Source organism: Scomber japonicus, chromosome 3 (assembly GCF_027409825.1).
Source record: "Scomber japonicus isolate fScoJap1 chromosome 3, fScoJap1.pri, whole genome shotgun sequence".
NCBI lineage: Eukaryota > Metazoa > Chordata > Actinopteri > Scombriformes > Scombridae > Scomber > Scomber japonicus.
Window position 1 is genome coordinate 16,631,868 of NC_070580.1, and position 16,961 is coordinate 16,648,828.

Below are 16,961 nucleotides of genomic sequence, written 5' to 3' on the forward strand. Positions count from 1 at the left end.
CGTGTTTTTACTAAGCTGTAAAGAAAGCAGGATTCCTGTCAACTCCATCTGCCTGATAGATCAGACTGAGACATCATCAGCTACGCAAGGTTCAGGCAGGTGTGTGTAATCTTAGATTTTCTTTTTCTTCTGCTCCAGTCTTGTCCTGGATGTCATGACTGAGGTTTGTAGGTCTGGCTAGGTCAGAGAGCAGATGCCACTGTGCTCAGGTCTGCTGTCCCAATGAGCAAAGCGGGCAACCCACAGAAACGCACCACCTACCTCATTTCCCTCACTCTGGTGAAGGTTGAGGCTGTGCCAGAGGATGGAGCAGGGGACCAAGTGGAGAAGGAGCCCCTTCCAGAGGTGGAAGGGAGCCCTATGAAGGAGGAGGAAGAGGAGGTAGGCAATGCTACTAAAAGGGAGGAAGAACCTGTGTGTGTGCCAGTAGAAGAGAAAGCATGCATACAGGTGGAAGAAGAATTGGAACAGGTGCCATTCAAGTATGGCAGCCCCAATACAAACTGGGGGAAGCCCGAGAGGAGAGAGACTCATGGGCATCAAAAAGACTTTGTATCAGTCGGAAAGAGTAAAGACACTTCTTTTGTGCATCCACCTATGAAGCAAATGGTGAAAGTGTATGGAGGAACTAGCTATGAGGCAACTGTACGCAGAGAGGGACCTCGCTCAGATGCCATGCGTCCTAAAACAGAGCTCTACAGGGAGCCCCCCATGCTTTTCCTAAAGGGTGAAAATGGAGCCGACCTGAACAGTCGCTCACGTTGCAGCCTCCCTTTTTCCGTCCCACCGCAGGTCAGCCAGCGCCCTGAAGTCCTGATGAGGTCACATGCAGGAGGCAACTCTGCATCCTGGAGGGAGATCAGAGAGGCCAATTCAAGCTTGTATCACTCTGCTAAGACTTTAGACCGAAGGGATAACCGCCTCGGGGACCAGTCCCCCTTAATGGCACCTACAACTCTTGGGCCTTACAGGGCGTCCTGGGCTGACAGTGATGGTAGAGGTACACTCATCCGCCCTGGAGCTCCCATGAGTGGAGGATTTACAGGTGTGATGACGAGGGACAGCCCTCAGGGGGAGAGATACAAGACAGTTTCAGTTTCCTTGCCTGCTCCTCCTTCCGCTGATATGCCCAGGCCTCAAAGAAAAAGTACAAGTCGTACCCTGGACAACAGCGACCTACATTCCCCCTCAGAAGAACTGAAGAAGGGGAAGGACGGCCAGGGAGGAACAATCCAAAGGGGCCCTGCTCGTGATCGAAAGATGCTCAAGTTCATTAGTGGGATTTTCACCAAAAGTACAGCTGTGCCACCCAGTGCCAACACTGCACCGCCCCTCTATCCAGCTGTGGAGAGGGGCTCTAGTGAGGAGGAGGGTAAGTACACCTCATGCATCTACTACACACACACACACACACACACACACACACACACACACACACACACACACACACACACACACAGAACATTACTGTGTGACAGAGAATTATGGCAGCATTTTACAGTTATAATCGGCACTATATCAAACCAGCTCACTGTTTTACACATTTGGGCTCTCCACAGTGGTGAACATGCATAACAAAACATTATTAAAGATTGCTGTCGGTGAAATGAACCAGCTGAATCATTCACACAACTCTACAGACAAGAAACTAGTCTTTCATGATAATTTGGTGAGGGTGGCAGATAACTGTCACATCTGCCGTTTCACTTCACTCATCAGTGCTCACTTGGGCTGAGATTAAGTGACTAAGAAGACCATTTTATTTAATGTGATTATACAGGATCACATATTTATTGCCATTAATACTGCCCTCTCTGGAGCTGTGTGGACCTACACCAAAAATCTGCTCCCACTTAGAGTTCATGTAATGCTCTAATGCGCTTATAATTTGTTAATTTACTTAAATATTTCATTTATATTGGCACCTGATAATTAAATGGATTTAAATGTGGCTTAACATGGTTTTTTCTGTGTTTATTTCAATAAGAATAAGCTGTTTTCTTTTCCTTTTAAGAAGATTGATTATTACATTGCTTTAAGTAGAATGGTTAAGTTAGCATGAACATGTGTTAGCTGGCAGCTTTACAGATTAACTGTGTTAGTGTTTGTGACATGCTACTGTAAGTATTGAGTTAATAGTATAGAGAGCCAAGAAACAAGTTTAAACTCCAGCTGCTAACCTTTCCTGTCTTTGAGGGATTTGGTAACATGATTCTGCTGTTTCATTACTGCCCCGAGCTCTCTGTGTTTCTGATACTACTCCTAAGAGCTACACAATTACTTGAAATAACTTTGCTGGAAATACTATCACAATGAGATCTAATGAAATGGGGCTCCTTTGAGATGAATTACAGGTCTAAAGAGAAAGAAAACGCTGCTCTTCTATTCGGAGCTGCAGAGGAGATTTTGCCTGGGAGATATGTATGGGTTTGGAATATGTATTTTTTAGATTAGAGATAGATTTTTAAATGTGCGAAGCAGTTACATGGCATCTATCCGGTCATTTGTCAGATTTCTCTCTGTAATGGCCCAAATGGATAAATGACTTATTCAGATATGGTGTGGAGCTAAAATGATTGGTGGATTAATCGGTTATCTGATTGACAGAAAACCCAAATTCTCTGATTCCAGCTTCTCAAATGTGAATCTATTGTTTTCTTTGACAATAGTTTTTTAGGAAACTGTTATGGGTATTAATTGTTAACTGCATCACTATAATGATTATTAGGTTTACCGTGACTCCAACTATTATTTTCATAATCGATTCATCTGTTGATTATTTTCTTGATTATTGAGTAGCTGTTTGGTCTATATAAATATCAGGAAATGGTGAAAAAATGCGATCACTGTTTCCCCAAGACCAGGATAGTGTCTTCAGTCCCAAACAGTCCACAACCCAAAGAGTTTATTATCATAGAACACTAAATAAACCAGAAAATATTTACATTTGAGAAGCTGGAATCAGAGAATTTGGGGTTTTTTCTTTAAGAAAATCAAAATAGTTGGTGACTGATTTAATAATTGACTCATTGCTACAAGCGCTAAGATTTATGATAAAAAATATATATCTAGATGTTAAGAAAAATATCAAAAACAAACGCTGGGATCTGTTGCTGGAGGTGCATTAAGATGGAATAAAATATTAGTTAGTTATAAATAAATAAACTTTTTCAAACTTCAGTAGCCACAAATGTGACTGCATAAATAAAAACAGCTTAAAATGGGATTTTCACTTAATTCATGTTGGAGGCACAGTTTTCAGATTTTCATCAAAAATATATCTCACATGTGTAAGAAGTGCATCCCTTCTTTACAGATGTTCTTTATAAGGATGCCACAATACAGCTTCACTGTAGGCATTGGAATAGTGGAGGGGGTTAAAAATCTTAAATTGTGTGGTTAATATGCAATGAAATGCCTCTGTATTGTCACTAATGTGCTCACTGTTTTGGATATCTGTTTTAAGGAATTCCCCAAATCCTGAAAATTAAACAAATAAAAATGACTTCAGTCTTGTCAAAAACTAAGTAAAGACCTCATGAAATATTCATACTTGTCTATGTGAAATAAAGGAAATGATGCAACTTTATCAATCTTTAATCTTTATTAATATATTCTAAAGAAAATCATCTATGACAGAGAATGTAGGATCGGCGTAAGCTCTGAATAATTTGTCAGGAGTAAGTGGGACATGAATAATTAAGGTTGGGGATACACAGAGCTGTGTTCATCGGAGGAGTGAGGAGAGGGGGAATGTAGGAGTGAGGAGCGAGGGAACCTGCTACTTCCTGCTCTGTGCACAGAGTTAATCAGCCTCCAAATGGAGCCTATTCATTCGTCTACGCTGTATTTTGTTAGTGTGCGTGAGCAGCAGAGTCTAAAAGGTGTCATGTTGAACCTGTAATTTCAGCATATTATGTCATTATTCTGATGACAGATGAATATTATTTATGTAAGTCACTGTAAAACATATTTTTCAGCAATGAAAAAATAGTGAGAGACGCACTTTCATATGTGCACCAGTGGACATCATCTTTCTACTCCTCTCACACATGTCGCTGTAGCCATGAGAGACCATTTGTTGTATAGAGACCCAGGCTGGAGGCTTCTGGAAAATGGAGTTGCCATGGCAACAGCAAAGCCGTGAGAGATGCTATTTGGTCTGTGGTGTGACGCTGTTGATGGAGGGGAGTGTGGGTGTGGGGATTGCCCAAAGATGGGGATGAAGGAGAGTCACAGGGTTTAAAGTTAGAATCTGTGTCCCCAGAGAGTCGGCCGACACCGAGGCTCCGCCCGGTACAACGTGACCCAACAGCTTCAGAGTGTGCGTGTGGGTGTGTGTGCATGTGCATGTGGGTGTGTATGTGTGTGTGTGTGCAAGCAGTATCTGTGTCGTTGTCTGTGACAATGGTGATTTCCATATTAATCTTCATCAGTATTACCCAGAGTGTGTGTTTGTTGAATTCGGATGCATGTGTTCACTCTTGCAGGCATTTGTCTCGCTCTGTTCAGCCTCACATCTGCAGATGTGTATGTTGTCCTTTATGGCTGTGTGTTTGCTTTATTGAATTTCCATTCACTAATGCAAGTTTGCTGTCAGCCTACTGAGGATAGAGCTGTGGTACTCAAACCATGCTGTTCAGTGCATCCAAACTACAAAATATCCTTAAGGCATTTCATGTAGAATTTAAATAATCCCTACAGACATGCTTTAAGATGGCTATAAAATACAATAAAATTAAATACTACTCTGGATAATAATTTGTGTTCAATAGTTCTTCCACAAAAAAGTTCAATAATCTCATTAGAATACTTAAAATTACTTTTTATTCTTCACCCTCATTAAAAATGACAGGATTTATGAATTTGTAAAGATTTTTCATTTCCAAAATTTAACAGCTGGGCACAAGATGTCTCCTACTTCACTGTTATGTCTATTCTCAGTGTTTCTGCACTGTAGGCTGCAAGTTTCCACATCACACTTATATCAATGCAATACTGGGCCACAACTGTCTCCAAACTAGTTGTAATGTCACAAATCCAGCTTGTAGGTATTCCCCTTTAACTCAAATTTTTGGTGAGCCCAGAAAAACTTTTCCCCTTGAACAGATAAATGTGAAAAACCTCTGCACGTACACCATTCTGCTATGTGAAGATCAAACATCTAACTTAATAAATAATAAGAAAAACACACTTTTGAGTGGAGGGGGCTGTTTTATTCCCCCTTTCAAGCTATTGATCCTTGTTTTTTTACAGCCCTGAAACTAGTGGAGTTATTTCTTTCTAGATAAACGTGACTGCTGAATATGAGAGAGTAAGTGCCTCATGATTGATATTTTCTGCAGGGTGTGGAACAGAAATATTACAGTGACTAAGAATTAAATTAAAGAGTGAGCTATGGAGTAATAAAAAGAAATTCTCACAGTAGTGCATTAACGCTAACACTTGGACTCCAGAAAGAGCTGAACAAATGTGACTTACCTGGCTGACTATACCACTGTAATGAGTGTTTATATATTTTACTCTTATCAGTATCAAACCTGATAAAGCATGTACAAAGCATGCTGCTGGATCATTATGAACTCAGTTAACCAATGAACTAGATGTATTTGGCTTTAATACAGAAACTATTTATAATCATGGCACTGGGAACATAATGTGAGTTCTTATTATACTGTATATAAACACTCAGTCACTATCATGTTTTGGTTGATAGAACAAAGCCTGAAAACAATAAATGGTATTAAATCCTTTGTGGACCTTAAGTCATATTGCAATGAAAGATGGTGCACTAGTTGTTCATGGTGTCCATTTACTTTAAAAGCATTTCACTTCTCTATTTAAATAGAATATTTTTTATGGAATAATTTTATATCCTGTATGAGGTTAGGTTTAGTATATTTCCGATGCAATTCAAAGACTTAAGATCCCCGGAAATGCTGATGACATAATGAGCCCCTTAACAGAAGTTATCTTCTGCCAATTGGTTTTTGTTTGATTGAAATACATTTTAACATAGATGTAACCAAAGTCTCACTATTGATCATTAAGTATAAAAAAACATCCAACAAGTAATTTGGTCTCATTTTCATCCCTCAACATATTATTGTATGTTTCTTACAAGTAAAAGTCACAATTGCAATAATTACATTTTTTCTCAGTGCAGTTTCTCCTTTTCATGGAATATTCAATAAATGTAGTATAGTATCATCAATAGATAGAATCAATGATAATTCTCAATACATTTTCAAAACAAGTGATAAAACATTTTTATTTTCCATTATTTGACTCGCCTGATGATGAGCTTCTTGCCAAAGTCTTTTTGAATCAGGTTTCCTTTTCTCTAGACCACCAAGCACCAACTGTCATATTCTGTCTTGATTCACTGAGACTGACTTCTATAAAATTCATGAAATGAGGGAAACTGCACTGGGAACAAGATGATTTATCTCACCGCAGTTATAAGATGAATAAGTCTTCAAGGCTGAATAAAAGAATAAAAGACTTGTTAGGAGGAGTTTTTGCAGGGTAACTACAGTAAGAGAAAGAAGAGTAGTGTGTTTTACAATGTTGGGATGAACTAAAGATATCTGGCATGCTCACTAACTCGTGCAGACTTGCATGGTTGTACACTTGATTGGATTTTCTGGGCACTCGCTGAGAGCTGCAGCCTCTCTGCACCCAGAAAGGAGGTTTGGACACCCTGACACTCCACACTGTGCTCTGGCTGCAGGCAGTCAGGATCAACCTGCCCAGCAGTCAACAGTGACATTTATAAGGGATTTCACCACAACATTTTGGGAGAGTTTATCAATTTCATTTTTGTTAGTATAGGAGGCTACAGATATAGGCACAGGTAGTGGAAACAGGGTGTTACGCTGCTAAAAATGAAGTTACCTACACATCTTCCAGATTCTGGACAAAATGCATGTGACTCATGGATGTGTGGGTGACTAGTTTGGATGCTTAGAACATGTTAATATGAAAGTTGTGGAGTTGTTAAAAACTCTTTTTGCTGTTAGTGGAGATCACCTCTGTTTCTTGTTTGTACTGTTACAAAGCTCAGTTGTGTCACACTTGTTAAAGCAGTCTGACATTTTTATGCCTCTGTGCCGACGACAGTCGAGGCCAGCAGCATCAAGTTATTGGTTTGGCCGTCCGTCCATCGGACCGTGTCTCTCATTACCATTCTGAATGCGATATCTCAGGAACACCTTGAGGGAATTTCTTCAAATTTGGCACAGACATCGAATTGGACTCAAGGGTGAACTGACTAGAATTTGGCGATTAAAGGCCAAGGTCATTGCAACCTCATAGAATATGTTCTTGGTCATTACTCAAGAATTATGACAAAGTTTCACACAAATGTTTAATATGATAAAAGGATAAAGTGATGTTATTTTATATCTAAAAGACCAAAGTTCAGCTTCACTGTGACATTATAACGTTCTACAAAAACGCTTTTCTGGCCATATCCTGGTATTTCTAGTCAGAAATTGTTTTCTGCTTTGGAAATTGAGGATAGTGTCATAATTGTTGGTATAGTACAGAAATGGGATCAGCTTCAGTTTGTGCCTCCCATGTTCTGTCATTACAGTGAGTCACAGTGCTAGGCCTCCTAATCCTACATTTTAATCCAAACTAAGATGGTGGCCAAAAATGACATCTCTCCTCACTCAATTTGTTCAATGTGAGCCTAAATCAAAAAATGATCAGTCATTTTCTAGTTCTTCTCAAAGACACTGTTAGCGCCATGAAACAAATTAAAACACAACTTCCATGAGCTACATTTTTGCCTTATCTATTCTTTAAACTGTACCTTGTCACCCAAACACTAATTACCAATATATCAAATCATTGCAGCACTGAGAGCTTACTTTATGCTTTTTTATTAATTATTCCATTTATTTCCTTTGTAATCAGCTGGATGCACCAGCAGTCAAGAATGGACCATCAGCCAAACTGTACAAGAACTTCACCTGGTAAGTATTAAAAGACATTTCTTTTACAAGTCAGTGAGCAGAATTCAATACTAAATGTATCATCTTTTCATCTGTGTGTTTGTTCATCAGGGTGTTTTGGGAGGCCTGTGCAGTGGGAAGTCTGCTCTGGTCCACAGACACTTAACAGGAAGTTACTTGCCGCTGGAAAACTCTGAGGGTCAGTTTCACATATCCTCCCCTACAACATTTCTGTGGGTCTTTCTATGTCAACTGGCGATAGGCCTTTGTCATCACAGACAATGTTACTTCTCATACACAGGTGTAACATTTCATCATAGTCTTAGAGTAAATTACTTGTTTCATCTTCTTTTTTTTTTCAGGGCGCCAGTACATTAAGGACGCCCTGGTTGATGGACAGAGCCACCTGCTGATAATCAGAGAGGAAACAGAACTCCCAAGTGCTCAGGTGGGTATGGAAACGGACCTGACCTTGGATAATGTGAACAACTAATTAGACTTTGTGTAAATTACTATCAGCCTGCCCTTGTGTTTTTTGAGTAGAATTCTTCTTCTGCCTTCTCTTCAGTTTGCAAGTTGGGTGGATGCAATTATCTTGGTCTTCAGTTTAGAAAATGAGTCCAGCTTCCTGGAAGTTTACAAAATCTACCACCAGCTCTCTATCCACCGGCCGGTCACTGAAATACCTTTTGTAGTAGTCGGCACACAAGGTAAGATGCTTGCACACAACATGTCCTTTGATTTGAATCTTCTAAGAGGTGAACTATTGTTGTATTTGTGCTTTCTGCTTTCTGCAGATAAGATCAGCAGCACCAACCCCAGAGTAATAGATGATGCCAGGGCTAGACAGCTCTGCTCAGATGTGCGGCGTTGCACTTACTATGAAACTTGTGCTACATACGGCCTCAATGTGAACAGAGTCTTCACTGATGGTATGCTTCTCTGTCATACCAGAACAGAGAGAATAATACAGTAGAGTACAAAGATATCTGAAGGTTTCTTTCTTTTTTAGTGCTAATGTTACAGGTTTTTTCCTTCCGCAGCTGCTCAGAAGATCATGGCAGCTAAGAAGCAAGCTGCCTTACTGGCTTCCTGTAAATCTCTCCCTAACTCTCCCAGTCACTCTGGAGGCTCCACCCCAGTGTCTGGCATCTTTCCAGGACAGGTAAAACTGTTAAGCACCATATGTCAGAAAGAAATGGTACAAAGTAATACCATTTAAGTGCACCTTTTCTTGCTGAGTCTGTTGCATATTTTAGATTTGCTGTGGTGCTGTAAGTCCAACTGAAATTGAAATCCTTATTGTGGAAGGAAATATATTTTGTAGAAATGATGTGCAGGCTCTGGGTGGGCATTTGAGGTCCAGTTTTGCTAGACTTTCTGTCAATGGTTTTGCCTTTTTTCAACAACTCCACATACTGTAGCTCTGATTATTTACCGTTAGTAATATAAGATATCTGTCCCTTTACAATGTGAAACATTTGGGAGGACCCTTTGAACTATTGAATTAGCATTTTCCTACAAACTCTCTGAGTGAAATGTTAACACAACATGTTACTTTTGCTTTATGTCATTTCATTGCTTGTATCATTGTTTGTCCTGCATTATACAAAGAAGAAGAAACACCAAGTATATTCTTAGAAAAGAAAATTCACATTGACTCATAATAAAGTCAATTATCTGTCTCCCCTCACCCAGGCCAGTAATGGTGGTCAGAGCAGTGACTACTCCTCATCACTTCCCTCCACTCCTGTGATTACTCATAAAGAGATCGGCAGGACAGCGAGAGGGGAGAAACAGGACAGTGCCATGCCGGGGTCAGTCCGCAGTGCCACTCGAAGACGCACTTCCCGATTTGCGGTAAGTACATAGACACAGAACAACATTGTCATTCATTTGCAGCTGTGTTTCCAATATTCACTCTCCTTTAAGCTCTGTTTTGGAAAAATATAGAAACATATTGATTAGTCCAGCTTTAATTTTAAGTCCAAAAGACAATTTCTATAGATAACACCTTAATCATAAGCCAGGCCTTTGAATCACCAGAAACCTCATTCATAATTCTACATGCTTTTCTTGGGCAAGAAAAGATTCAATACTCTATTTTCTAAAACAAAGTTAGAGTTATAAATGATATTTACAATCTTAACCAATCACCCCTCTGTTGCCTCTGATGCAGTTATTGCTCCTGTTGTCCTTTGTCTAGGGCCGGAGAGGCAGTGATTCAAACAGACGGAGTGCAGACTGTAAAGGAGATCTGGGAAGTGGACGCTCAATTCCCATCAAACAGGTAGGACACTGATTTGCACTTGATGCTGAGACAAATCTGATATATCTAATGACCCTCTGCAGAGGACATCACACCAGCAGTCACTTAAAATTAAATGTGTGACAGCAGCTTCATCGTTTGAAGTGATGAAGTGCTGTGATCTCCCATATTGGCATGATGAATAGATTGTGGGTGTTTTTGGCAGCCAACAGACATCAAACTGAAGAAATGTGCGAGATTAACACAGAAGACATTAGCAATAAATTTACACTCTTCTGTTTTGTCACCTCCATCAGGGCATCTTACTGAAGCGCAGCGGGAACTCACTCAACAAAGAGTGGAAGAAGAAGTATGTCACGCTGTCCAACGATGGCATACTGTCCTATCACTCCAGCGTAAATGTGAGTCAGAGCGCATTTTACAGGCTGCTGCTGAAAGCACCACCAACAGTTAGTGGCTGATGGTAATGGCTGATGTTTGGTTTGGCAGGACTACATGCTAAATTCCCCAGGTAAAGAGATGGATCTTCTGCGGGTGACAGTGAAGGTGCCTGGAAAGCGTCCACCTCGTGCTGTACCAACCTGCGGCCCTCCAGCCGGGCTCAATGGGAGGGTCAAAGATGTACAGGGACCTGAGGGACTCAACCCAGGTAAAAGAATAAACATGTTTTCTGGATTGTATACTATGAGAGGATGTGCTGAATTTCAAAATGTAATCATAGTCAAACCAATTCCTCTTCCTGACTCTCAGAGAAATTATAACTATGGAGCCCTGAAGAGCCTAAATTGACTATATCTAATGGTTAGTGTGATGCAGTATTTTGCTGAGGTGTAGCTCCATCAGTTTTTGATGTTTTGGAATCTCCACCCTGATCCTTCTCGTTGTTAACATCAGTCCATACTGCCCACATTTACTCCCACAGTTCAAAAACATGTAAGTTAGATGGACCCTGAATGTGAATAAAAAGGTGTGGTAAAAAAAATAAGATAAAGAACATGATTAATAGGCAGCGTTAGGAGAAAGCAGGAGTCAGACCTACACTAAATACATTGTTCCTTGAATTTTAAAGACTTTTTTAGGGGGAAGGGGGTCAAACCTTTGTGCCAGAAAGGGAAAAAAATCACAAGAGGATGCAAAACCTTTGCAAAAGAACAAAAGAGCGTCATAAGGGATTTTAAGTTTTTGCAAGGATGTGTGAAAGATAAAAGTAACCCCTCTCAGTGTCTTTTTCAGGACTTCTTCAGTAATTCTTGTGTATCTTTAATTTTTCATGTGTTCACACGGAATCATTAATGTATTTTTTAAATCTCAGTAGCTCAGTTTTACATTTCATGTTTGGCAAAATTACTCTATTATTAACTAGATGTTTGCCATAATATTTTTAGTTCCTGTAAGCACCAGCGGCCTCCTGCAAGTGGAGGAAATGGAAGGACTGGGTGGAGCACTGTTCCTGAGGAGTAACAGAGGTGTCCAGCGATGTCCTTCCACATTATCTAACCATGCTCAAAGTGTTGGTGAGAAAAATAACTTCATCTGTGCATACAGTGTTTATCATTACTTAAAGTCATGTTTTTCATATTCATATAATTTGGTACAATTGTTGCCAGACTCTGCAGTTGAGGGTGTGTCCAGCTCCTCCTCCACCAAAGATGTAGGCTCCGCCTCCCCAGTGACAGACAGGAAGAAGCATCGCAGAAAGAAGAGCATGAACCAGAAGGGAGATGCAACCATTGGCCAAGCAGATGGTAAACATAAAGAACTGTGTTTTTATATTCAGCATTAAGCAAGACAATAACAATATTACTGTTGATATGTTGTTAATTATTGAAAAATGAACAGTAATAATTCATAGCCTAAGAACACATTTGATAAAGTGTACATTTTATTATGTGTTACTATGACATTTTCAATCTTTTCATGCAGCCAAGCGCAAAATGTGGAAACTGAAAAGCTTTGGTAGCTTGAGGAATGTAAGCAAGACAGGTAACACTGATCTGTTGCTTTGCATCTTTTAAGCACTGGCTGGCCCTCTGCACACATCAAGCTCCTGCTGTAGCATCAATTCATTGCTAATATTTGATTGATATTCTTTCCATACATCTCAAATATTTTACCTACATGTACGTACATTTTAGCATGTAGGTAAAAGATTTAATTGACTAGTTCACTTACATAAAAGCATAAAAATTCTAATTGTGGTCAAACTTGAACTGCACTGATGCATGCAAACTCTTTTTCTTTATGTTAAAAAACATTTCTGCATGAAAAAGATTAAAATTCTCTTCTGTGTGTTCATGTTTTTCTCTCAGATGAGGATAATTTTGACTTCCTCATTGTGTCAAGCACTGGTCAGACGTGGCACTTTGAAGCCCAGAGTGTGGAGGAGAGGGATTCCTGGGTTCAAGCCATCGAGAGCCAGATCCTGGCTAGCTTACAGCTGTGTGAGAGCAGCAAAAACAAGGCAAGACACATCGAAAGGCAAAGGCATATAATGTACTCTTCAGAGACTTTATGTACGCTGAGATTTATAGTGAGAAAACATAAGCACATTCATTAGTATCATATTCTTGGAAAAAAACATTACATTCTTTTTTTTATGTAGACGCAAAACTGGCAGAAGAACACAACCATAATTCCCTTTTTGTTAAGGTGCAAGTCGCTTCTTTTTGATGATTTCATGCTCCCAAATGTTCCTGCTTTCATGGAGATGGCAAGAAGTGTGTTTATGCACCTCAGTTAGTGTTGTGCTATGTTGGTGCCCATATTGGTATGACATTTTGCCTGTTTCCAGAGCTACTCTCATGGCTGTAGTTGGCAGACTCACACACACTAGAAGAATGTTTTTGAATCCATCTGCTGAAGGGGGAAAGTTTCTCTGGGAATTTTCTATTAGGGAGAGGAATGAGATTCATTCTAAGTGTATTTACCAAAGGGCCTGAACACTTTTATGGAAAAAAACTGTCACAATTTATTATCTCAAGCAGAGTACAGTAATTTAATATGTCCTTAAATATGACTAGAGGGGATATTTAAAGTATTATTCTGTAGTAGTGGCATCATAGTACACAAGTACAGTAAATGTATGTAAAGTTAAAAAAATTAAAAAAAAAAAAAAAGCGATAATAGTTTGTAATCATGAAAACACACTGATTGTCCCACACTGTGATTTTTTTCTTTCTTTTTTATTTGGCTCATTATGCACAGAAAGCTGGAGCAATTTTAGCATCTTTTTAGATTTGAATTTTTAAGTTGTGCTATCCAGGATAAAAGGAAGTACATTGGAGTACCTTATAATGTGTGTGTGTGCTGTATTTTTGCACTGTGGGACTCCAGACGGAAAGCAGTTTTGTCTCAGGAAGCTGACCTCCACCCATTAGAATACTGCTGCTACTTTTAAAAGGGATGAGGACAGTTAATCTGATTGTCCATTAATGGGTTAACACTAATGGCTTGTGCTGTTTTCTGTTTTGAGTGGGCAACATATCCTGGTTTGGATTTAGATCAATGATCTCTAAAAATGATAATTGCCACTAATATAATGATAACCTCAATCCCATGATGCATTTCCATTTCAGTGTTATGGCATTGTATTTCCTATGAGGCCCAAACCCTTAATTGTACAGCTTTAAATGGTTAGTACATAATGATGATAATAGCCATCTTCCACAGCGTTTTCACAGGGAGATTTGGAAATTATAATCATTAGTAAGGAGAGTAGCTACAACAGAGCTGGTATCACAGAGGGACGTTGTTTCTTTCATTTTGATCATATACTGTGTTTTTCACAGGCTCGCAAGAACAGCCAGAGTGAAGCAGTGGCTCTGCAGGCCATTCGGAACGCAAAGGGCAACAACTTCTGTGTTGACTGTGATGCTCCAAGTTAGTGACTCATTTATATATGTTCTATATTATATATTTATACGTCTAATTTCTCCTCTTTGTATCTGTCCGTGTGTGTCTGGGTTGTTTCTTTGTAGCTCTGTAGCGCTTGCTAGCAAAACATATTGTTGAAAAGGAATTCGATTTTTATTGTTTTCAATTTTTGGAATCATAAGTTGAAATTTTGCTGGCAGGTAAATAACAGACTTGCTAACTTGTTCATTTACAACATAGATGAGACTTTTACCTAAATACTTTACTGAATTAAATTGTCATCAAGGCTTTGAAACATTTTACTTTAGTAAGGAAAAACAGCTGCCTTAACAATTGCTATAACATTAATTGCAAGGTAAACAGGCCAATTAGGAAGGGTTTAAGTACACAGCAAACAGAGCAGCAGTGAGCTGCTAAGCATAATTTTTGATAAAAAATTAATTTTATGTATTTTTCTATTTTTATTCATTTAAATATGTGTCTTAGAGTTTACCAAACCAAACAAAAATAGATCAAATGCTGAATATTCCTCTAAAGTTGGAACACTTTTAAAAGGCTAAAAGGGCAGCCTGTCAGGGGGAGTCTGGCACAAATCTGCTTTAAAACTTTCAGGATTTCACAGGGCTTCAAACACTTTTGTGGCATGAAATGGCCAAACTGGCAAACTTTTCACATGTAAATGCTGCTTGTGAAACAGATCAAAATGGGAGAAATCGACATAGTTAGACACATAGCTCAGTTCCAAATGAAGTGGCAGTCTAATTTGTTTGTGTGTACACCTCCCTCTCCAAGATCCAACCTGGGCCAGTCTGAACCTGGGTGCTCTCATATGCATCGAGTGCTCTGGGATCCACAGAAACTTGGGAACCCACCTGTCTCGTGTTCGCTCCCTGGACCTCGATGATCTGCCACGAGAGCTCACACTGGTTCTCAGTGCCATCGGCAACCACATGGTCAACAGTATATGGGAGGCACGCACCCTGGGACATCGTAAACCATTGCCTGATGCTTCCCGGTAAGCAGAGTTGTTCCAAAGAGTCAATCATGTTTGACACAGTAGGGTGGCACAACGACAGAAATCTGTTCATATATTTCACTGGTAATTTACCCTCTCCTCATCATCTTTCTTTTCTTGTCCAGAGAGGAACGGGAGTCATGGATCAGGGCCAAATATGAGCAGAAACTGTTTGTGGCGCCGTTGCCTCCTCCCACTCCTGGTGAGGGCCCAGATATCACACTATCTGGCCGTCTTCTGTTAGCAGTGATGGAGCACAACCTCCCCAAGCTACTGCTCTTTTTGGCCCACTGCACTAAGGAGGACATTAATGCCCCTCTCAGCCTGGCGTTCTCCTCCAGGTCGCTCCTAGCGCTGCGGCTGCCCGGTTCTGCTCTGCACGCTGCCTGTCAACATGCCGATGTGGTGATGACACAGCTTCTTGTTTGGGTGTGTTTCCCTCTCTCTCAGTTTACCTCACTGCAGTTTTGCCAGTTGTGATATAGGAACCAATATTATCATATTACTTCAAAAAATGCAATATTGACAAAGTGTGAAATCAAATTTTAAATGTCTTCTCGGTGTTAAATATACGATCACAGCCAACCATCTCTTTGACTTATGCAAAAATGGCAAAATAATAAATGTTACCCTTCAACAACCTCTAAGTAATACACTCAGCAAGAAACAAAAACTATTAAAACAGATGACTCAGCAGACCACTCAAAGTGATCTACGTATGTCTGTGAAAGGCACTAAAGCTCACTGAGTCACGCCTTGTTGGGATAATTCAAGACAGTCCTGTCAGCTTTTAGTCCCAAGAAGCCATGGGCAATTTATACCTCATATGATAAAACTTCCTTAAAATGTGGTATATGGGATAATTACATAACCTAATCCAGTCTTTTTTATCTCCTCTTCCTCTCATCAACTTCAGTATGGCTGTGATGTTCGGTATCGGGATGCTCAGGGGCAGACGGCGCTGGCTCTGGCTCGCAGTGCTGGCAGCCAAGAGTGTGTCGACATCTTGATCCAGTATGGATGCCCAAATGAACCAGCCCCCTCAGTTGCAGCAACAGTCGGTTTCGCAGCGGCTGCGACCTCCAGTTTCCCAGTTGCCATGACGCCGAGCCTGACAGTTGCCACGACACTCAAGATCTCGCACAAGAGCGGCGGCGGCAGCACCAGCTTGAGTTACAGCACCTCCAGACGAGCAGTGTCATAATTGAAATGTGGTGTGGTGAAGTATGTGTGTGTCAGCTTGTCGCTTTGCCCTCATAGTGTCCTGTACATTCACGCAGGCCAGTGGGACTGATGAACACGTCGCCAGATATTGCACTCCTGAAGTCAGATGAGGTTTAATAGGGTGTGTTTGTGTTTGTGTTTGTCAGGGATGAAAACACTCACTGGTAATTAACATGGGCACATTCATTCAGTCTGCTAGAAAGGTTTAACCAAAACAAAAGTATACATTTTCCTGACTACACTTTGTACGTAGACAGTAAGATTAAAAAATATATATATATATAACATTGGGATGCCTCTGCATTCAGATCTAATAGGGATGTATTGCACTGTATACCAGCTGGTATGATTCATATGTCACCATACGGTCAATATTCAATTTTATTCTCCACTGGAAATTTGCCTTTGGTCTAAAATAGCTTATCTTATAAAGAACTGCAATAAGTCTACTGTTTGATAGATGGATGTCTCGGTCTGTCTTTCTCCGCTTGAAATACCAATGTTAAACAGATCAACAGTTTTTAAAACTTTATTGATAATGAATGTTAGAAAACCAGATCAGAGAGAGTGCATATATACTGTGTTATGTTCAACAAAGCCGGGAGTTGAGCTGTGCATA

General features: G+C 40.0%; 1 protein-coding gene across 1 annotated transcript; it reads left to right on the top strand.

The window, feature by feature from the left end:
• The first annotated feature begins 222 nt into the window (after positions 1 to 222).
• Positions 223 to 16,322, top strand: LOC128355115 (arf-GAP with GTPase, ANK repeat and PH domain-containing protein 1-like). The gene is made up of 19 exons (XM_053315318.1): positions 223 to 1,372; positions 7,924 to 7,982; positions 8,073 to 8,160; positions 8,324 to 8,409; positions 8,530 to 8,671; positions 8,759 to 8,893; positions 9,005 to 9,126; positions 9,660 to 9,821; positions 10,168 to 10,251; positions 10,527 to 10,631; positions 10,720 to 10,879; positions 11,616 to 11,744; positions 11,838 to 11,975; positions 12,154 to 12,213; positions 12,540 to 12,691; positions 14,019 to 14,109; positions 14,896 to 15,118; positions 15,244 to 15,547; positions 16,035 to 16,322. The coding sequence occupies exons 1-19, from the start codon at positions 223 to 225 to the stop codon at positions 16,320 to 16,322; spliced, it is 3,678 nt and encodes a 1,225-aa protein (XP_053171293.1).
• The last annotated feature ends 639 nt before the right edge of the window (positions 16,323 to 16,961 follow it).